The sequence below is a fragment of the Cyprinodon tularosa genome, unplaced genomic scaffold, assembly GCF_016077235.1.
Source record: "Cyprinodon tularosa strain WSP-4 unplaced genomic scaffold, ASM1607723v1 ctg158, whole genome shotgun sequence".
Lineage (NCBI taxonomy): Eukaryota > Metazoa > Chordata > Actinopteri > Cyprinodontiformes > Cyprinodontidae > Cyprinodon > Cyprinodon tularosa.
In genome coordinates this window covers 393434-416493 of record NW_024038416.1, presented here as the reverse complement: position 1 = coordinate 416493, position 23060 = coordinate 393434, and the positions used below count along the sequence as shown (strand labels likewise).

Sequence of the window (23060 nt, the reverse complement as noted above, 5' to 3'; positions counted from 1 at the left end):
CTGTGGGCTGGGCCTTTTGCTTCCGTAACGCTCACAAGCTCCGGGGGAAGCAAAGGTTTCCCGAAAGTCAGCTGCTGCGGCCCCGGCGGACAGGACTGGCTCAGACCGCTCGCCATTTTTCAACTTATCCTTTGGGGAATAAAAACCTTTATTTATCACTCATAAGGCTTTTCAATCTAACACAGAGGACAGCTCTCCATGATGATGGAAATGGAGGTTATTCATTCAAGTCAACAGGTAAATACATTATTTATTTTTTTATTTAAGTAAGCCTGATTTCTAGAAGAGATAACCTTCCCACTCAACTTATTTTCTTATACAATCTCCTAAACGGTTTTGAAGCGGAAACTTAATTTGTCTTTCGAGAAATTAAATATTTTTTAGCTTATTTAGAAGCCTCACTTTTGTTTAACCAAGATGTAAAAACATTTATATAACAACTGAGCGCTGTCAAAGTAAATAGTTAAAAACAAGCCACACTTTCAGGTCTGCAAGTCATTCACTAGTGACGTTAATTCCCCCAGAGGAAATAAGAATCAACAATTATTTATAAATAAACTGATATGTGAAGGTTTAGGGTGTTTTTTTTTCTCACTAAATATATATATATTTTCCCTTTCGATCATCTTGAGGTGAAGTTTGGTAAACAGTCCTGGTGTCTCATGTATTTGCTCATAATTGCGCCCCCCTCCCTCCTCCCCTCCTCCTCCCTTTCAGGCATGTGATCCCATATCTGATTCACACAACCTTCTAACCACACTGACGCTTTTTATTTTTAAGGCATATGATCTTTTTGATGTTCATTTTTTTTTTTTTTTTACATAAAAAGGAAAATTATTAAATCATTTTTTGGGGGAGAATATTTTCATCTGAAAACAATGGAAGAGGATTAGGGCCATTGGTTAAAAAAAAAAAAAGTTTACTGATTTTTAAATTTTATTTCAGTTTATTATGGGAAAAGTCAGAATTCTGACTTTAATCTTAGAATCCTGAGATTAAAGTCAGAATTCTGTGATTAACGTCAGAATTCTGGGATTAAAGTCAGAATTCTGAGATTAAAGTCAGAAATCTGACAAAAAAAGCCAGATTTCTGACCTTTTTCCCATATTAAACTGAAATAGAATTTAAAAATAAGTTAACTTTTTTTCAGTGGCCCTAATCATCTTCCATAGAAAACAGGTCAGCTGCAAGTTGATATTAATAAATAATAATAACTGAACTTTATTAATCTCAGATTCGCAGCAGTGGGCTGCCTTAGTGCGGCGCCCAAGGAGCAGTGTGGGGTTAAGGGTCTTGCTTAGGAATGTGGGTGGATGCAGGCTGTGGGGATCACACTGCTCTAACCACTAAGCCAAAACATCCCAATTACTGACTTTTTTATAGCTAAACATACTTATTAAATCAACTTTTACTTATGTAGTATAAGATAAGGTGTCTTAATTAAACTGGTTGGATAACAGAAACCCTGATCATTTCCTTCTGTTTGACTCTGAAAGATTCAATGTCATATATGGGATCCATATGTAGGATCTACAGATCCGTTGTATATGGTGCAAAGATCCATGTCTTTACCTAACAGTATCTAATGTGTTTAGATGTGTTGAAAATCTTGAGATGATTTTTCTAATGCCTTTTTAAAACATAAGTGAAAATCTACCTGTAGTGCTTCATGGGTTTTTTTTTAAATTGGGGTAGATTTACTTTATACAAACGAGCTCAAAGTGAAGTGAGAATTATTGTCTGTAATTATTGATCAGAATCAGAAATATTTAGATAGTATTTAGCTATGGATATGAATTGAAGAGAGGGGAAAGCTAGTTTTAATTATTTATGAAATCTATTTATTTTTCAAACCTATATTTAAGTAAGGGTATATTAAGCATTGGGAATGAGCTAAAAATGGGCTGGATTATCAACATGTTACATAGAATGGCTTCATATTAATTGTTTATACGGGTTTAATGCTGTATAAATCCTATTAGTGTGAGCAAAATCCACATGGGGACCATAAGGTTGGGCAGGTGTTCTTTTTCTTTTTAATTTCTCTATTCTGAGCCTCTTCCCCAGATCTATTCCTGAAACCTTCACTTTAATGATAAAACTAGTGAACTTGTCTTACGGCTTTCAGTAACCAGAATTATCAGTCGGCCCTTTAAGAAACTCTCTGGAGCCGCCCCTGCTCACTGATTTTCATCACACTGGGTCAAAGGGTGGATTGGCCACTGAGCTGTGATGAAATACTGTGTAAAAAAAAAACTAAGAGATAGGTCTACCTGTATAGCAATAAAAGATTGTGATATTTGTAATTGGTAGGTTGTAGTGTACTTTTTGTCTTCCTCTTTCACTCTAGGTATGACTGTCTGACACATGGCTGGGTATTGTCTAGGAAATACTTTGGGATATTTGAGACATTTCCATGCTCGGGTGCCAGCTTTAGGCTCCTTAGATCAATGTCATAAATACCTGGCTTTAAAAAAAACACAAAAACGGCCTTTTATGTTTTAAAACCTGGGTACCATATAGCTGTAAATATAAGTACTACACAGCGTGAAATAAGTGGCACATCTTTAGAGAAAGTACAAACAATTTCCAGCGTGTAAGCAAGCTTTTTAGGTCAGGGTGTTTTTCAGGGACCTGTATGACCTGTTTAATGTGCTTGAAAGGTGTGACTAACAGACAAGAACAAGCTGTTTTTTTAAACTTGGACAAAACATCGACAACCACAAGCGGGCCTCCAGATGTCCCGCAGACGCTTTTTAAAGGACTTCCTCATTCTAGAAAATGCCATAATTTCTGGCTGTGTGCTCACCTTCCAGCCTGGGAGTCTGATTTATAGAAGGCAGCCTTGGTAATGTGTAATCCTTTTAGCGGTCGTGGGTCTGATGCAACACTAAGGCAGAGAGGGTTAGAGGGTTCCTATTTTGCAAGGCCAAAGTCAGAAAGAGTGTGTCAACAGTATCCAAGAATATACAGAAACCTCTATTTGTCTGTTTTTTATTAAAACAGTGGGGGAAAAAAAAGAATTTACTTCCTTTTTACAGGGCACTGTTCTGTTTTGGTTCCCATTTGGTTTCCTTTTTCCTGCTCATTTAGCATAATAAGTCGTCTAACTCTTAACTTCTTTTTTTTTTTTTTCACGCAAAATCGAGGAACAAATCAGTCACATGCTCAGTGGGCTCAGTGCACGCCCCTATCTTGTGTTTGTGCAACATCCTGAGGGCTGGTGAAATGGTTTCCTTCTGTAAATAAAGTCTGGTGAAAAAGCGTAGAAGAAATGCAAAATAATTTATCTTTCTCACTGTTGTTAAAAAGAAGGACAAATAACATTTAGCCCCGGTAGGAAGAAATCGACAGGAAACAGTTTGAGAATGTCCTGGTAGTCGTTTTTCCCCCCATTTTGCCTCATTTGGAATGATGTAAATATAATGACCGGGAAAAGGTTTTTCTGTATAAATGAGGGCAGATCACGGAATCAAAAAAAAAAAGTAAAATGATGTATAGTGTGATCTAAAAGCTAAATATATTCCCACTGCTGCAAAATAACACAGAAATATCTATTACATTAACACTAAAACTAATCATACCATGTAATTGAAGCAACACATATATAACAAACATGAGTGGTGGAAATTGTAGCGGTCATCTGTCAGCCAGCTGACTGACAGTGCACAGCTACAGGTGAGGAAGTTCTGCAGACAGGTTATCAGCATCTAGATATAAAGTCACAGCTTTAAACACCTTTAAAGATTTTATTGAAAGGTTCTCTGTGTTCAAAGACATTTTAATAAGATAGGGAGAAAGCACCGTGGGGATGATTGTAGAAAGAGTAATGCAGAGCTACGCTCCTTTACTCGGTGCTGCACACTTCCACTCCAACTAAAAAAGGCTTCTACAACTTATACCCCACTTACAGGAGAGACAAACTCACCATTTGGAAATGATTCCAAAGTAAAAGAGCAGACATGTGATGTGAAAACCGAAGATTCTCTCCTTAGTCTCTTTAACTCTACGCAACGACTTTATGTGTGATAAGCAGCCGACTGAAAACAGACCTACAGTGATCAACCAATTGATGGCGATTAGTCCAAACTTCTTTTTAGGTGCCAATCTGCCGAGTTCAGTTCTCACCATTTATGTTTATTGTTCATTTGCTTTGACTAAGCAGCAAAGCATATATTTTAGATTTTCATTTAACTCAGTGTTGTGTATTGAAATACATGCTGTTGGTTTATTTAGTTAAATAATGCAAGCATTTGACAGAAAAAAAATAAAATTTTCCATTTCCATTAATCAATCAGAGCTGGAAAGGGATTGTATCTATTTCTGATCCCTAGATGATAAGAATTGCTCCATAAATAAAGAAAAAGTAAAAAAAAAATCTAGACCCTGAGCAACAGTTACAGTAGGACTGTCACTAAATGTAAAGTGTTTTTATTAAATGCTATGTATCAGTGCCTAGTAGTATATTGAGATGATTTTACACTTTTTTTAAGTAAGTGACTGTATAAAACTTAACTGTATACAATAACTCTTATCTTTTCAGTGGAACAAAGGGCTTTACACCTTGCTGTAATTAGATGGGGTTTAAGAGGATCAGATGAAGATTTTCTTGGGTGTCTGGTGGCAACAATGGAAACAGAGAGCTACATTTATTATTCATTCTGCTTCTTCCCCTTGATACTCGGGCCATCGCTGTTGTCGATGAGCCGATACGCGACGATGGGTTGTGGCAGCAGCACTAGCCTCGTATATCACAGTAGCGACTCTTGGTCTTGTTCCATACCAGTCTGTAGTGTCGCTGCAGGACTGCAGAGGCTCGCAGCGCTCACTCTGTTTGTTTGTTTTTTCCCAGGACATGGACTTGATTGACATTCTGTGGAATCAGGACATTGATCTTGGTGCCAGGCGGGAGGTGTTTGACATCAACCACCGTCAGAAGGAGCATGAGCTGCGAAAGCAGCTGCAGCTGGAGGAAGAGAAGAGGCTGCACTTGATGAGGGAGCAAGAGAAGGCCCTGCTGGCGCAGCTGCAGTTGGACGAGGAAACAGGAGAGTACATTCCCCGCCCGCCACCAAACGCCCCTTTGGAGCCGGCTGTCACACCTCTGGAGGTTACTCAGGTACAAGCAAAGACCATCATTACTCATGTTAGGGGTAGGACACTCCCACCTCATTTCATAGGTTGGGTCTGTACTGTCACCTGGTAACCTCTCCTTTTAGCGTTATTGGCACCACATAGGTGAGCCTGATAGTTTTGCATCAGTGCATAGAACCCTAAAGACTTCTTAGATCTAAACTGTACAATATAGAACTCTATAAATGCAAAATAACATTTAGCAAGTATCCCAGCACAAATGATGTAACAGTCTATTTTAACTTCTGCAGAATGTGGGCTTCACTCAGGAGACAGGTGGCAGCATGTCATTTGATGAGTGTTTGCAGCTGCTGGCAGAGACGTTTCCTGTAGAGCAAAATCAGGTAATACCAGAAACTCAAACAAAACCCAAAATGAATGCCCTCAAGCAGAACTTGTTGGTTTTAACACGTTTCTGTCTCACAGACCCCCTCGGTTTGTCTGGACACGCCTCCTGTTTCAGTACCTGCCAGCAGCAACATGATGTCCCCCGAGCCGACGGCTCTGTCACCAGCTTCCCTCTCCTCAGGTCAGCTGACTCCGCCACAGAGGGTGTCTCCAGATCTAGAGGAGGCCTGGATGGAGCTTTTATCCCTCCCTGAGCTGCAGGTATTATACTTTGGATTTTAAGTCTTCATGCCCTTGTTAAATAGAGCAAGAGTAGCAGAGGCCTGGCATTGATGGGACATATTCTTTGTTTTTGTGTGGTATGGTGGTGGGGCCCTCTTAGGTCACGTGTTCACAGCTTATGCTGCTGTGATAAGGTTTCATTGTGAGAACCTTTAAGGACTAGTGATGGATATGCTTACATTGTAATGCAATTTAACTGATTAAAAGGCCTTTGGCTTTAGGCTGTCGAACCAGAGAGGGAGCGGCAGGAGTAGAGCCGTTGCTTTCTGGTGGAAAGGTGAAGATTTGCGTGCTGCACTTTTTCAGAAGCTGCACCTCCTATTTGCATTGGCAAAAGGGTGGAGCAGACTATCAGTTGCTGCTTCGACATGCCACTCAGACTGAGTAGAGTAGAATTATCTACCATGCAATCCAATTAAAAATGTATTTTAGTAACTCCTCTTTGTGAATCACATTATACAGATTAATTACACACAAACTAATGTTTTTAAACCTTTATTTTTGTTATTATTTTCCCCTTACTTAAATAAAACACATTTTTATTATAGAAATGGGGCCTTAATGAAAAGTTTGTGAGCATATAATAGCACTGAACTGATGAACTTTAAAAGTGATGCAACAAACACAGGATTGTGCCAAATATCTTTTTTTTTTATTCATAAACCTTCATACGCAAGGGCATATTTATCATCTGAATGGTAACACACATTTGAACAGTTGGTTCTGCAGACTAGTGTTGCCAGATATTTCTTCTAAGACATCAGTGAACTGGAGCAACTGGTTCAGGTCCCACTTCCCAAAAAGGGTTCTAGATAACATGCAATGTACTGTAAACGCTGCTGCAATAATGAAAACAGCAATCAGGAAATGCATTTCGACACGTTCACAGTGCCTTGCAGGTCTGTTCACTCCTAAGAGTTGTTCCCACAATAACATTGATGTGCTTCAGTGGGATTTTGTGTGCTGGATAGACACAACTAATGCATAAAGTTTTCTTTACTAAAAATGGCTCAAGATAAATCGGATTCTCCTTAGAGCTTCTAGTTCTCATGTATGATTACAGATTTGTAATTTGAATTAGGCTAATATGACTGGTCCATTCTGAAACATTATGTGTTGATCTGAATCCCTCTTTTGTAACTTTGGCTAAATGTTTAGTCATTTTCCAGCTGGAAGATGAAGCTCTACCTTAGTCTTTTGGCAGTCTCTGCCATTTTTTTATTATTATGCTGTATAAAGCTTTAGCTATCTTAAAATCAAACATGATGGTGTCTGAGGCTTTTTTTTCGCCACACATCATTGAATGTGAGAGAAACCCTTTTGCTACGTGTTTCTGTGCTCTTAACTGGTACTAAAGTGTATATGACACTTTTTACTCCCACATTGGCTCTCTTCTTGCCACTTTACCACAGAGAACAGATTTGAAAGTTTTCTGAAAGATTTTATTCCTCTTTACCATTCTGCACTACTTTATGCAGGTCTGCCTCATATAATCCTATTATAACCCATAGAAGTGTGTCACATTATTCAAATATAAGTCTGCTTTTACTAATTTATCTGTTGTTTTTTCTTCCAGCAATGTCTGAACATGCAAATGGAAGACACGCTGCAGACCACCACATACCCTCTGCCAACCAGCGCTGAAACACAGACTCCAAGCTACCCCGACTATCCCCCTGTCCAAACTCCTATTTTTAACCCCCTGACCAGCATCAGTGATGCCAAAACAAACAGTCTGAATGTTGGCCCGGCAGAGTTTATGAATACATTTGATGGCTCCATTCCCAGCATGCCTTTGTTGGATGCTTTCAGACAAATAAAGGTGGATGCCCCCCAGCTGGATACAAGCTTCAGTGGAGAAGATTTTGGAGGAGTGTTTTATCCTCCAACTGAGCAAGAGGAGTGCAGCAGTCAGCCAGGCCAAGAAGAAAGTAAAAGAATGTGTGACTCTCCAAACAAAGTTGCCTTTGCGCACATGGACCTTTACAGCCTTTCCCCTGGAGATTCAGTCAACAGAAGCAAACAGAGCCTGACAGCAGAACACCTAGACTCAGATTCGGGATTCTCAACTAACGGAAGTCCAAATGACAGGTCTGTGTACGGAAGCGGGTCGTTTGGTTACAGTGATTCAGAGATGGACGAAATGGATCAGAACCCGGGCAGTGCAGAGTCTGACTACTCTGAGATGTTTTCGTTGAATTTTGAACCTGAACACTTTATGGCGTCCAATTCGGTCACGGAGCTAAGCGGACCGCCACAGCAGCCAGAAAAGAAACCTAAACAGCGCGAGGGGGACCCGGCGGAGGAAAGCGGCAATGAGGGCACTCCTTTCACCAAAGACAAAGCCAAAAAACGCTCTGATGTGCGTCTCACTCGAGACGAGCAGAGGGCCAAGACCCTCAACATCCCCTTCACTGTCGACATGATTATCAACCTGCCGGTGGATGACTTCAATGAGCTGATGTCCAAACACCAACTGAACGAAGCCCAGCTGGCCCTGGTCCGCGACATCCGGCGCCGTGGCAAGAACAAGGTGGCGGCGCAGAACTGCCGCAAGCGCAAGATGGAGAACATCGTAGGCTTGGAGGGCGAACTGGACTCGCTAAAAGAGGAGCGAGACCGCCTGCTGAATGATAAGACCAAGAACATGAAGAACCTGAAGGAGATGAAGCAACAGCTGAACAGCTTGTACCTGGAGGTCTTCAGCATGCTGAGAGATGAGCACGGAAATTCCTACTCTTCGTCAGACTACTCCCTGCAGCAGTCCACAGATGGCAGCGTCTTCCTCGTCCCTCGCATAAAAAAGACTTTTAAGAGCAAAGAAAACCACCCGTCTCCTTTGTAACCCGGTACTGCGTCATAATAGGATACTATGCAATAACTTTGTATTCACTCAGCTTTAAACTTTAGCAGCTTGACAGAACTGTTGTAGTTTCTGCTTACTCCTCTTGAATGTTGCAATGTTTTTTGATATTTTACTTTTATACTCTTATATCCTTACAGATTCTTTCACCAATATTTTGTAAATACAAACATTACTTGCTTTTCAGATTAAGAATGTTACTGTACCTGTGTATGTGTATGTATATATATATATATATATGTGTGTATGTATATAAATATAAATATATTTCTGTATACTCATGATTAATGAATTATTTCTTTTATAACTTACCTCTTGATTGAAGCCCAGTTTTTTTTCTATCTTCTATGCTTTTAAATAAACTAAATATCAAAAAAGCCTGTTTTGTTTTTTCATTATTTAAACACAACATTCTGCTTTCTGTCATAGCCACAGCCCAAAACAGATGGACAGCAGCTACATAAAGAGCCTAATGAACTGTTGTGCAACAAACCACACGGTTAAAGTCAATTCTTAACTTTGAGGTTTTACTAAGAGTCATCAAAAAACAGCAAGTAAGATGGATTTTGCATGAAAACAAAAGAATGACTGCTCTTAATCTGCTCTGCTTCCATGAGAGCAAGCTTTTGTTTGTACAGTCACTGGACTCTTTCAATTCAGTTGCTCCTGGCCTGAAGATCATACCCACCCCAATCATTGTGTTGCACAACAAAGAGAACAGTCCCTGGCAACATCAGAGCATGCTCAGTGTGATTCCTGCGTGACAGCTTCACAATAGAGCAATAAGCTGGGAAAATAAAGGTAAAAGGCTACGTAATCAGTCTGACCTGTGATCACTCTTTTATGTTCAGATACAACTGAACCTTTGATCACCAAGCCCGGTTTGTGAACACTTCAGATTTAAGTTTAGAAGGGAGCAGCTTAATGACATCAGAATCTTCTGCGTTTAGAAAATGATGACTTTTTTTTTTCCATTGTGATTTTAGGAAATCTATTTTCGATTTAAGACATCCATCTTATTATACCGTGAGTTTTTTTTTTTTTTCTGTCTCAAAGCTGGGCTGTTTGTATTTGAAAGTCTGTCCAGGAAAAAAAAAAACACTGAGTGGCATGGTGTATGTGCTTAAGTGCAATAAGGAATGCCCGGATCTCTATACTGGAACAATCAAAGAGTCTTTCTATAAACATATGGCTCAGCGCAGGAGGGCCAGTTCCTCAGGAAAAGATGTGCACTGACACCTTAGGGACAAGGGACGCTCTTCTGAGGGCAAAATGTTAATATTTTAGACAGAGCAGTTTGAGAGAGACATCAAGAAATAACATTTAGAGTTGGAACCCTCAGATTTCAACTTTCAAAACCAGCTTTGAGTTTAATGCAATGCAAAACAGATTAAAGTTTTTAACTTCTGCCTCATTAGATATTAACCCAGGGACATCTTTGGACAAAAAAATAAAAGTCTTCAAATGTAAATATAGAAGTATAGTAGTAGACAACGAGAACTAACTTTATTCAAGATGGCTGCAACTCCCTTTATCAATAGTGGCTGTAACAGCTCATCCCCATTCATCCAATCAGCAAGTACCTCCATCAGAGGGAATGGGCCAAAGTTTCAGCAAACTACTGGGACAAGCTTACTGAAAGGATAAACATTTGATCCAAGATATAAGTTTATAAATGCTTAATATTGCTGATAAATTTCCAGGCAAATGTTAGATAAAAGTTAAATAATGCTAAATAAATTATGTTAAATAAAAATATTCCCTACTGTATACAGGTGCTGGTCATAAAATTAGAATATCATGAAAAAGTAGATTGATTTCAGTAATTCCATTTAAAAAGTGAAACTTGTATATTATATTCATACATTACATACAAACTCATATATTTCAGATGTTTATTTGGTTTAATTTTGATGATTACAAATGACAACAAATGAAAATCTCAAATTCATCATATCAGAAAATTAGAATATTGTGAAAAGGTTCAAAATTGATGGCCCCTGGTGCCACACTCTAATCAGCTAATTAACTCAAACCACCTGCAAAAGCCTTTAAATGGTCTTTCAGTCTAGTTCTATAGGCTACACAATCATGGGGAAGACTGCTGACTTGACAGTTGTCCAAAAGACGACCATCGACACCTTGCACAAGGAGGGCAAGACACAAAAGGTCATCGCTAAAGAGGCTGGCTGTTCACAGAGCTCAGTGTCCAAGCACATTAATAGAGAGGCGAAGGGAAGGAAAAGATGTGGTCGAAAAAAGTGTACAAGCAAGAGAGATAACCGCACCCTGGAGAGGATTGTGAAACAAAACCCATTCAAAAATGTGGGGGAGATTCACAAAGAGTGGACTGCAGCTGGAGTGAGTGCTTCAAGAACCACCACACACAGACGTATGAAAGACATGGGTTTCTGCTGTCGCATTCCTTGTGTCAAGCCACTCTTGAACCACAGACAGCGTCAGAAGCGTCTTGCCTGGGCTAAAGAGAAACAGGACTGGACTGCTGGTGAGTGGTCCAAAGTCATGTTCTCTGATGAAAGTAAATTTTGCATTTCCTTTGGAAATCAAGGTCCCAGGGTCTGGAGGAAAAGAAGAGAGGCACTTCATCCACGTTGCTTGAAGTCCAGTGTAAAGTTTCCACAGTCAGTGATGGTTTGGGGTGCCATGTCATCTGCTGGTGTTGGTCCATTGTGTTTTCTGAGGTCCAGGGTCAACGCAGCCACATACCAGGAAGTTTTAGAGCACTTCATGCTTCCTGCAGCTGACCAACTTTTTGGAGATGCAGATTTCATTTTCCAACAGGACTTGGCACCTGCACACAGTGCCAAAGCTACCAGTACCTGGTTGAAGGACCATGGTATCCCTGTTCTTAATTGGCCAGCAAACTCTCCTGACCTTAACCCCATAGAAAATCTATGGGGTATTGTGAAGAAGAAGATGCAATACACCAGACCCAACAATTCAGAAGAGCTAAAAGCCACTATTAGAGCAACCTGGGCTATCATAACACCTGAGCAGTGCCACAGACTGATCGACTCCATGCCACACCGCATTGCTGCAGTAATACAGGCCAAAGGAGGCCCAACTAAATACTGAGTGCTGTACATGCTCATACTTTTCATGTTCATACTTTTCAGTTGGCCAACATTTCTATAAATCCTTTGTTTTTATTAGTCTTCAGTAATATTCTAATTTTCTGATATGATGAATTTGAGATTTTCATTTGTTGTCATTTGTAATCATCAAAATTAAACAAAATAAACATCTGAAATATATGAGTTTGTATGTAATGTATGAATATAATATACAAGTTTCACTTTTTAAATGGAATTACTGAAATCAATCTACTTTTTCATGATATTCTAATTTTATGACCAGCACATGTACATTATGGCCTTTTAAATTACCCTAATTAAATAAAGGAAACAACTTGCAGTTTAGTTTTAGATAATTAAAAAGGGTTGTTGTATAGTTTAAAAATCTAGTATCAATTGTATTTATCAAAGTTATCTATCTGTAATCTATATCAAGTGTGCACTAAGAGCAAATGTTCTTACACCTAAAAACTGTTGATTTATCATTAATGCTGATGGAAAGGAAGCATATAAATTGAGAAAGGTCATAGTTTAATAGTTAATAGTGGGTGATGTTATGAGCTTACAAATAAACTATACAATGAAAAACCTTTAACTGATTTGTTTTAAAATGATAAAAGGTATTCTAAAGTTCAAACATTATGTAACAGACCAATGTCTTGTGACCTGTTTAAAATTTAATAGACTTTTCCAGGTGAAAGTGAAGTAAAAGTGGGTAGCCTTAAGACCACATGGTTTTTAAATTTATATATATATATATATATATATATATATATATATATATATATATATATATATATATATATATATATATAAACTTTAATAAGGAAGTTAAAGTAGAATAGAAAAACATGACAAATCAGAAGACAGTCATTCCACACTGGGTTTTAAATTCACGAACGAAACCACTGATAGAAAAAAAGTGTTTATTAAAAAAGAAAAAAAAATTCAATTACACTTCACATGAAAATCAGAGCAGTTCATCAACACTGATATGCTGGTGTTGAGCTGAGGAACGTTGTTGAGAACAGACTGTTCCACATGCCACTATAAAAGCAGTCTGGCAGCCGCACGTGGGGGGACGCCGTTTGTCAAAACAGATCAGTCTTAACCTGTTTGGCATACTGCTGTTTTTGGCCTAAATTAGGGGTTATTGCAAATTTAAAGAAGTTACAAACTGCATTTTTTAGGGGCCAGATAAAATAAACTATAACTAAATACCTAACTGAGTTAATTTGATTAAGAAGCTTTAAACATGTAATTTTTCTGGTTTTCTGACATGTTACACCTAAATATTAAACATGAGGCATCAGACAGCACCTCAATGAAAATGCTGCATATCTATATAACAGAAAATTTAATTAAGCCTTAGGCGGGTTGATAAATATAATAAAATCTAATTTTGTTGATGACCTAAAATGTTACTTTACCTGGATGCTTTTGTGGCTTCCATTTTAATTATTCTTTTTTAATTAGGCCAAACAGATAAAGACTGAGCAGCAATACAGTGGACATAATTCAAACAGAAGGCAATCCCCTCAAAACATGTTCTCTGCACAGGGATGTGACAGAATTTAGATCGATTTCAATAAAGATTTATCTCCCCATGTAAGATGTGCTATGTTACTACAAAGTTCTGGCTGACAATGAGAGGGAACCAACTGCATCATTCTGTCATCTTTAGGACACAAATCCTCAACATTGTAAAACCTTGGATAATGTCAAAGAAAATGTCTTACCCATCCAGAACCTTCCATGTTATCAGGTCTTTACAGCTTTTCAGCAAGAAGAGAATGCCCATTTCCACATCTGTAAATCAAGCAAAGTGGTTACTCTTACCTGCTTCATCGTCTCAAGTCAGCTTTTTGTGAAATACTCGCTCCCTTCTCTTGTTAATGTCTGACATCTAGAATTTGCAGGTTAAACTGCTGTATCTCACTCAACAGGATCTTCAGTCTTTCTTCGCTAGCACCTTCTGCTGAGGGGCTTAGCTAGCCTTGGAAACGAGAAAGATGCTCACTACCAGGAACGACACTGCAAGCTTCTTCCATGGGTGTTGTTCTCCGTGCTGCCTTCTCCCTTCTCTCTCAAATTGCTGACTGGTCCACTGTGCTGGGGGAGATGAAGGTGTTCTGTCTGACAGTCATTTGCAATCCTTCCACACTAGCGATGCTGAGGACCAAACTGCAGGAGGTGGATGCGTCCAAAGTCAATCTACCCAAACCCTCCAACACTGTCTTGTGTATGAGCTGTTCTCCAAACCCAGAACCTCCCTTTATATTGACCCTACATGCATGAACAAGTAAAAACACTGGATAAAAACATACACACCACAGATACCCAGAGATACTCTCAACCCTTTTTTTTCTCCTTTTATTATTAGATTTTGTACCTTTACAACAACAAACCTTATTTATATACGTTTACTTGATTGACAGGCCAACACAAAGATGATAATTAGGGTGAAGTTTACATCTATAAATCTGAAAACCATGGCATATTTGTATTTAGCCACCCTGAGCCACCTTGCTGCATGGACAGGCGGCTTTCCTGTCCCTGCTAAAGAAAAGCTATACCTCAGCATGACACCACCACCACCAAGTTTCACTGTGGGAATTATGTTACATTTGGAATAAAAACTAATCTTGGTCTCATCTTGTCAGAGCATTTGTGTCGAGTTCATAAATAGCTCTAATAGCCATTATTATAAAAAGAGAGCAAAATTGAGGCACTGTATGTCTTTTTAATTGTTTATTGCTAAGGTTTTGAGATATTCAGATTATAACTTTAAGGTGACTGCGTTTAGACATCAGCATGAGCTGTCTAATTAAAGACATGATTAAAACCAATATTTGTTGTGCAATTGGAGCAAAACATAAAAATGCAATCTGATTTATTTAATATTTTGTGCTATCCGCTGTCAAAGTAAGATTTGAGCCATTTTACCTGCAGTGGGGATGTAGCTCTTACATCTATAGGCAGATTCTCCACCTGAGTTGTGGGTCTCTGCAGCTCCTCTATAGAAACAATGCGTTTGATTAATCTTCTCAACCAACGTGACAGTTTGGGTGGATTGGCATATCTTTGTCTGCTTTCGGTTCTTCAGGAGTTCAGTTTCACTTCATGTTGTTGTTTTTATAACCCTCTCTCTGATCAAGTCCCGTTTTCCTTTGTTTTCATAATAATATTTTTTTATCAGAAATGCTCCCGCACAAATTGAGCTACAGGTGTCCTCTATTTACCATTTAATTGAATTGGTTGAATTTATGTTTTTCAGCAGAGTAAATGGGGTTAAATACAAATGAATGCCACATTTTCAAAATTTTTGGTGAGTACAAAATCTAAAAACGATCAAATATTTTGCTTCTACTTTCATAATTATGTGATTCTTTGCATTGGTCTATAATATATAAATTTGACAAAAACAAAACCCAAACAAAACATGCAAGTTTGTGGTTGTAATGTGACAAAATGGGAGAGAATACTGTAGTTTGAAAACCTCCACAGTGAAGTTAAACATGCTGCACCAACATTACAATGATATGGAAAGACAATAATCTGAGTCGTTCAAACCTTTGCTGAACCAATAATGCACCAAACCTCTTGTTACTTTACTACACAATTTTATTTAGTCTTGGATCTACTAATGAAAATATGTGAACAATCTAGAATCTGTTATTGTTTTTTTGGGAGGGGGGGACAAAGAGCGAGGGATTCCCTTGGTTCTAATTCAGGCTCTTTACACTTGTTGACACCGGTACTATGAAGGGTTTACACACTGCTTTACATACAATAATCAAAATACATTTGACACTTGCAATCATCAAATTATGTAAAGTCAGAGAGAAGAAATTCTGGCTGATCTAAGGGCCTGGTGTAACTACAACTGAATTGGAGACAAATAACTTATTGGCCAGCAGAAAAACCTGACCATATAGAAAGAAAGTAAAAAATAAAAAAGGACTTCAGTTTAGAAAAAAAAGCGCTTTACCCCTGATACCATTGGAACAATACACACACTTTAGACTCAGAAAAAAGGAAAACTTTCTCAGCAGGGAAACATCTACCACAATTAGGGAAGGGCATCATCTGCACTCATGTCTTGTTCTTACAGTCCTTCTTCCTTTCACTTCTCCGACTTAGCTGCAGTAAAGTCTGACTTCTGTGTTCCTCTAATGCTTTCAGATGACTGCCTCAAAGTAACCTGCAGCTTTCCTGACAATTCCTTTGCTCACCTCCTCGCCTCTCCTGCTAAGAACTGAAGCCTGTTGAATGGATACAGGATAGAACAAATAGTTAATCTGCACTTTCATGGGCTCACTCTGTACTGTGCTACGAGGCTGGAGTGAGACGAAACACAACTTACCAAAAACATGCTGTGTTCAATACCGCCGGGAGCCGTAGCCTCCACCACTGCCTCCGGAGTTGTAGCCGCCTGGAATGAAGGTTTAGTCACAATAAAATTACGCTCTTCTTACATTTAAGTCTAGATTATACACAGTTAGCTAGAGAGTAAAACACACCACCATAGGGTCCACCAGAGTTCCTGCCACCAAAGTTATTTCCCTTCATTGGCCCATAGTTTGACTGCTGTCCACCATAATCTCCAAAGTCGTTATAGTTTCCTCCTCCGCCATATCCTGAAAAGTTGTAACAATTTTAAAGTAGAAATATCTGCAATTCATACACCTAAATCTGCATATATATTTTGGAGGGGATAACATTATTACCTCCTCGACTACCTCCATAACCTCCGTCACCACTGCCACCGTAGCCTCCCCCCTGGTTTCCGTAGCCTGGACCACCACCTCCGTAACCCCCTCGGCCACCTCCATAACCAGGTCCTCCGCCATAGTTTCCTCCTGGACCTGGGAAAACAAAGGATAAGGAATCCAGTATAACCTTATCGCTTAAAGTATTACTCTACGACAACATCAAAGAGTGAAAGGATTAGTTTGGATTTTATGATGAGAGATTATTAGCAGTAACAGTTTAACTCAAGCTTGTGGAAATTATTATTTTTATTCAACTATAGTGGATGAGGGTCTCTCTCTTGTTTGCCACACCAATCTACCTGTTGGTACCAATGCAGTCACCCTACATGGCTTTAACCATCTTAAACAACTCAAACTCAATACAGTAACATTCAAAACTTTTAAATCTATAAAAAACAGGTCTATATTTGTTTCTAGATAATGTTAAAGATCACAAAAAGAGACATTAGTGACTCTCAGCTCTTCTGATGCCCAAAAATGTAGTGAGGGTTCAGTTTTTAGCTGGTGTATATTCAGGCGCATAATTTACCAAATCAACTTTGGTAATCTCTGTCTACCAAAAGCTCATACAATCCCTAGCGTAGAACATGCCCCTGTATAATTCTAATGAGCCGTAGAAACTTTTTTTTTATATCATCTTGTTCCATTTTGTTTTTGCCAAGCTTTACAAAGTAAAGTAATACTCTTTAAGTCTAAAAATGATCAAGTCATGCGATTAGTGTATATTATTTCAATGGTTCAATAGAAAAAACTAAAGGAATTTTGTAGCAACTGCAGGCTAATATTGGATCCTGTCCTCCATCTGTTTTTAAGCCTTACTGATAAAATCTGGGATACTTATTAAATATATGAGGACAAAGCCAAGGAAAAGAATATTCTTCTGCATCATAAATGAAGTTATTATTTAAAATGCTTTTATCATTAGGGGTTCCAGCTCCATGTGTTGCTGTAGTCAGTCAGTCTTTTCCCACTGGGTCTGAGCTGGAGCTTATAACATCAGATGAGCAGGCAGACAGAGGAGCAGCTGTCAGCACAGCAGGCTCCTTTTAACTCTGCATATATATACACAATTTGTTGGAAACTGTCTGATTTGTTCAGATCAAATCCTCAAATTCCAAGATAAGTCCGGTTTGTTTTTTTGTTTTGTTTACATTTTCTGAACTCTAGTTTCACTCTAGTCCAGACTGGAGCCCAGACTTTATGAAAGTGTGGGTTGGGCTTTTACAGGAAACCTGTGTTCTGTTTTTCCCCCCATTTTTTCTAAGCCAAACAATGCTGTTATTAAAGCATTACAGCATTTAGTCTGCTGGCTCTGTTGATCCTCCTTGTAACCAGATTGGATGGATGAACTGAGATATCACTGGTGAAATACTAGCTAAACCCAAATCCAAATGTTGAGTGTTCTCTTAAGTGTCCTAGATTTATAAGTCTGATAGAGCTGAAAATGTTATTCTTAAAAACATTTAAGATCAAACATAGTTTAATCTGTTTTAATACATAAAATAAGTTCAAACTGATGGTTGTTTTGAAAAAGCCATTAACCCATCACAACTCTAAGACTGAGTCATCTTTGTAAAAACTCAGTAAAAACTGGTTTCTGTTAATAATCTCTCAGTACTTAACTTCTGAAAAATCCAAATTAAACTCTGTTTTATTGAAGAAATATTGGGAGTGCTGCTGATTTTAGTTTTAAAGGAGAGAAAGTAGCATTTCATACCACTGTCAAAATCATCATTATATCCACCACGTCCTCCATAGCCCCCTAGGAAAGAACACAGTGGAGTCAAATAGTACATTTAAGTCATCATCATGTCAAAAGCTGCAGTGTTTTCATAGATCAGACTATATCTAAACAAACGTAGGTCGTTTCCAAAGCAGTGTCTAAAATGAGTAACATGACACATTTGCTGCATTTATTTGTTTCAAAACCTCGTCTCATCTGACGTGTACAAACCTCGACCAAAGTTGCCACCACCTCCGAAATTTCCACCTCTGCCCATGAAATTTCCTGATCCTCCGCTCCTTCCTGACAGGGGAAAAAACATGAATTACAGCACTTAGCTGCCACCTACAATTCAGGCCAAAATAGCAGCTTCTGTCTTTCAATAAATCTCATGGCGAGCTCACCTCGGTTACTGGATATCGCATTCATTTCCTGTTTTGACAGAGCTTTCCTGACTTCACAGTTGTGATAGTTAATTGTGTGGTATTTCTGGGCTGTGAGAAAGATGAGAAAAAAAATAATTTGCAACGGCTTTTGGTTTATTAATTAAAATTGAATTTTCAAATCTAAATAAAATGCCTACCGACTATTTTGTCCACAGTGTCATGGTCGTCAAAAGAGACAAAGCAGAATCCTCTCTTCTTTCCTGTGGAGCGTTCCTCCATTATGTCGATACAGTCGATCTTTCCATATTTCTCAAAATATTCCCGAATGTGGTGCTCCTCTGTGTCCTCTTTGATACCACCAACAAAGATCTTCTTCACCGTCAGATGTGCTCCCGGTTTGTTTGAATCCTTAAAGAGAGCGTGAGTGAGCCAAACCCCAACAACAACAACACAGCTGTGAGAACATTTCTAGTTTATGATGTATGCTTTTACCTCTCTGGACACGGCCCTCTTGGGTTCAACGACTCGCCCGTCGACTTTATGAGGCCTTGCTTTCATGGCCTCATCAACTTCAGTTACAGAGGAATATGTTACAAAACCAAAACCTCTGGATCGCTTACTGTTAGGATCCCTCATCACCTGAACACAACATAAAAAACAGAAAGATATGTTTACTGGTAAGTAAGCAGCTTTTGATTTTAATCAAGTGGGAAAGTCTTCAACACGTTACGATGAAACTACAAACCACGCAGTCTGTGAGAGATCCCCATTGTTCAAAATGAGCCCGCAAACTCTCCTCTGTGGTTTCAAAACTGAGACCTCCGATAAACAGCTTTCGGAGCTGCTCTGGTTCTTTAGATTCACAGTCCTTAAAAAGTAAAACACAAGCAGAAATGCAGGACAAGGTCATGTGAGGAGAAGCAGGTCTTCAAAACCAAAATATTGCACTTTCAGCAGTTAAAAAAGAAAAAAAAAATGCAACAACATTGAAATCTAATACTACCTAGCGCACACTGATGCTTTATAAACAAACAGGGTACAAACAAAAGAGTTCAAATATTAAACAGGATTACTATCTTCATACTGATGAATAGGGCTGGGCAATTAATTTCATTTGGAATATAATCGCAATTTAGAAAAATGCAATTTTTAAAACGCAGAAGTGCTCAATTTTAGTCACAATACATTTAACTAGAGTAAGACACAAAATTTCTCCCCCTAGCCTTTTGGCAGCAGTAATACCATTAAAGTGGGTATGCCGCCACACAGACAGTGTTGTAGCTAGGACCTAGATAAATGCATTTTAGTAGAAGTAAGAAGTTGTTTATGAAAAATTTACAGTAAAGTCCTACCACACTGGACTCTGGACAAGCAGCCTTTTATGGTTATTAAAAAACTGAAACCTTGGAGTCAAATATCGACATGTTTATGCTTAGTGCAAAGGATTATCGCAATAAAAATCGCTATATTGGTTGAAAATAATCGCATTTTTGATTTTTGGCAAAATTCTCCAGCCCCACTGATGAACAATAAAAGCAATTATACTATAAATAAAAAAAACAAGGCTGTTATATTCCAGGTTTACAAAACATCCATTTTGCTTCTCACTGTGTGCCGTTGCAGCATTTTACAGGTTTTTACATGCCCCTTAAAACACCCGCATCACATTACAGGAAGGAATTTTATTCTACTTTCATTTTAATAAAGTTTTGGTCTTGAGACACTAAACAGTAATGTTTGTTTCAGAACAGCTCAAATCAGGTGCAGCACTCTTTCTCTGGAAGAAAACAGAAAACAACTCAGCTTTGCTGACCATCTCCGAGATCATTTATCAAAAGAGCAAATTGTAAAATTTATGGTGCCTTAACTGCAGTGTAAAGTTGCTGCGCCACTGAAGATATCATTGCATGTGCGACGCTGTTATCATACGTTGGTGTAACTGTTAACCCAATCAGTAGCTCATGGCAGCCACAGAGACACGCAGCCGATTAAGCGCTATGTCTATACATTAAAATAAATAGCTCTTTCTGCCCAACATTGCAAAGCCCTATTGCCTGCAGCTAGGCGTTAAGTTGATAAGAACACATTTGTTATTTTGCATTCTGGCAATAAAATCCCCTCAAAAATCTTCTTATTTTTTTACCCACCATATTCAACTGGAATTTTGAGAACCCATGTTGATTCTTTATTAAGAAAAATTGTAAGCAAGTGTCAAACATGAGCATGTTTGACACATCCAGAGGTTTGTACCATTGTTATAACGGCCTAATAGCGTTTTAGTTGATACAAACTTAAAAGGAAAAATATAAATAGGTAATAAAATGTTTTTTTTATTTTAAAAACAGGTCTTAAACATCACACTAAGTTCTATTAAAATTTGCCAAGGTTTATTCTCAACAAAAACAATACATTAATATGCAAATATTATTTGCAATACTGTAAAAAAATTAAAATACGTTTGAGTAAATCCAGATAATAATGCTGATGAAGTTTACAGTATAGTTTGCCATCTCTTAGTCTTAATAGTGGTGGTCCAGTATACTGCCTTTAGACAATATATCAATTTTCAATCTAGTGTTAATTTTGAATGCTTTTTTTTTATATATTACACATCACACACACATATATACATACATTATATAATATATATATTTATTTTTTTATTGAACATAAGTATTCAGTAAGAGTGACAACTTTTTTAATTTTAGACAATTAAAAACTTCTGCCTGACTTCAAACAGACTCACAGGGCCAACCTGTATAGTAATGCCAACTATGGCTGAAACAATTAATCGGATTAATCGATTATTGAAATAATCGTCAACTAATTTAGTAATCGATTAATCATTAACTTGAGTATAGACACTGTAAAAGACTGTAAAACATGTCTTAAACGACCCACTTGGAGCAGTAATTACAACAAAATTGTAAAAAACAAATATTTTTTATTTAGGATTTAAAAAAAAACAGCATTTTGTCTGTCAATATGCTCTATCCAGAAGTCCTAAAAGCGGAAATGTTTTGGTTTCACCTGGTTTAATTTCATAAAAAATGTTCTTTAAAGAACCTTTGGCTGTCCGATTATTAATCGAAAAAATAATCAACAGATTAATCAATTTGCAAAATTATCTTTAGTTGCAGCCCTAATGCTAACTACTAAAAAAAAAAAAAAAAGACTGGAGAACACACATTCAAGAATACGAGTCTTCTCTTTATGACTTTAAATAGGTAATTCACCTGATTTTTTTACATTTCGAAGCTGTTTAAATTAACACAACCTCTATATTATAAGTATTTAATGTATGTAATATTTTAAGCTACCTTTTCTAAACATATCTCTGTATGAAGGTACAAAAATGAACAGTGGGTGTAATGTAATTAAGGCAATAAAAACTGCAGACTAAATAGGATACCTGCCTCCTTCCAAAGTTTTATATCAAAGAACCCCACTGCTGTTTAGCAGCAAATATAGACAGTCATATATTACCATATATTAATAAAGATGGTACACGAACCAAATGAAACTCCTCTGTTAATATAGGCTAATACTAGTGGTTGACTTTAACAGGAGGAGGCTGATAGATTTAAATGACTATTAAGACCCGTAGGAATCAATTACATTCATCCAGGCATTCTGCTAAAGTGTTAATTAAGTGAAGTAGAGGCACCTGCCTTTATCTCGCATTTCTAGTCAAAATGGCTGCTGTGACATTATAGCATGGTTAAAGCAGTAGCTAACGTGTCTCTTTTGGGTGCGAATGAGCCGCTAGTTTAAATACCAACTTATAAACCACACACATACATGTAGATGCCCGTGATAGTTAGGTTTCGGCATCGATTAAGGAGATAATATTTGCTTACAGCTACACTGTTAGCCATTAGCTTAGCATAAATGCTAGCTAAAACCAGCGTTACAAAGGCCGAGCTGATACAGTGAAGAACCGAGAAGCAGTGAATAACTGCATGCGCCATGTAGCTTTTCCTAAACTAAATATTACTGTTTAAACTAATAGAAACGGTTTTATATGGGCATATATGCACATATATATATATATTTTTTTTATGCTAGCTGCATCTTACCTCCATTTTGCAGATGTGCCGGGCGGAGATGTTGGCTGTGTCACGTGACGTTGTTAATTTGCGTGTGCAGCAGGATTTTAATACCTTATGCAAAAATAATACAAAAAACTGTAATAAACTTAATGAATGTATAAATAATCCAAATCCTATCTTATAATCCAGTATTCAGAAGAAACTGCAGTATTAAAGGGAAATATTTATTCCATAAAACTTTTTCTGTCTATCTTGTTTTAATATTTTCAATGTTTTCCTATTAAATTGTATTTTCTCCCATGTAATATGATATGCTCTACAGTTTCTTTCTGTTCACACAAGTCACAATTTCCTGAGTGATGTTTCCCTATTCTGTCCAAATCTGACGATTGATTTTCTGTAT

General features: G+C 37.8%; 2 protein-coding genes across 3 annotated transcripts; one reads left to right on the top strand and one right to left on the bottom strand.

Annotated features, from left to right (window-relative positions):
* The first annotated feature begins 24 nt into the window (after nucleotides 1–24).
* On the top strand, nucleotides 25–9003 carry nfe2l2a (nuclear factor, erythroid 2-like 2a). The gene is made up of 5 exons (XM_038280205.1): nucleotides 25–237; nucleotides 4853–5119; nucleotides 5385–5477; nucleotides 5560–5742; nucleotides 7340–9003. The coding sequence occupies exons 1-5, from the start codon at nucleotides 199–201 to the stop codon at nucleotides 8606–8608; spliced, it is 1851 nt and encodes a 616-aa protein (XP_038136133.1). The 5' UTR covers nucleotides 25–198; the 3' UTR covers nucleotides 8609–9003.
* A 4101-nt stretch (nucleotides 9004–13104) lies between these two features.
* Nucleotides 13105–22779, bottom strand: hnrnpa3 (heterogeneous nuclear ribonucleoprotein A3). 2 transcript variants are annotated; one of them, XM_038280207.1, is made up of 11 exons: nucleotides 22685–22779; nucleotides 19351–19473; nucleotides 19098–19244; nucleotides 18803–19013; nucleotides 18624–18713; nucleotides 18451–18522; nucleotides 18214–18258; nucleotides 16452–16589; nucleotides 16245–16361; nucleotides 16088–16156; nucleotides 13105–13530 (listed from the first exon to the last, which is right to left on the bottom strand). In XM_038280207.1, the coding sequence occupies exons 1-10, from the start codon at nucleotides 22688–22690 to the stop codon at nucleotides 16104–16106; spliced, it is 1002 nt and encodes a 333-aa protein (XP_038136135.1). In that variant the 5' UTR covers nucleotides 22691–22779; the 3' UTR covers nucleotides 13105–13530; nucleotides 16088–16103. The 2 variants fall into 2 exon arrangements, with proteins under 2 accessions (XP_038136135.1, XP_038136134.1); XM_038280206.1 differs by lacking the exon at nucleotides 13105–13530 and adding an exon at nucleotides 15328–15986.
* Between the last annotated feature and the right edge of the window lie 281 nt (nucleotides 22780–23060).

Coding starts and splice junctions, on each gene's coding strand:
- hnrnpa3 (XM_038280207.1), bottom strand. Junction 16,362..16,451: donor TTATGGAGGTAGTCGAGGAG/GTAATAATGTTA, acceptor ACAACTTTTCAG/GATATGGCGGAGGAGGAAAC. Junction 16,157..16,244: donor CTCTGGTGGACCCTATGGTG/GTGTGTTTTACT, acceptor CCTTCATTCCAG/GCGGCTACAACTCCGGAGGC.
- nfe2l2a (XM_038280205.1), top strand. CDS start 199: ATGATGATGGAAATGGAGGTTATTCATTCAAGTCAACAG. Junction 5,120..5,384: donor CACCTCTGGAGGTTACTCAG/GTACAAGCAAAG, acceptor TAACTTCTGCAG/AATGTGGGCTTCACTCAGGA. Junction 5,743..7,339: donor TATCCCTCCCTGAGCTGCAG/GTATTATACTTT, acceptor TTTTTCTTCCAG/CAATGTCTGAACATGCAAAT.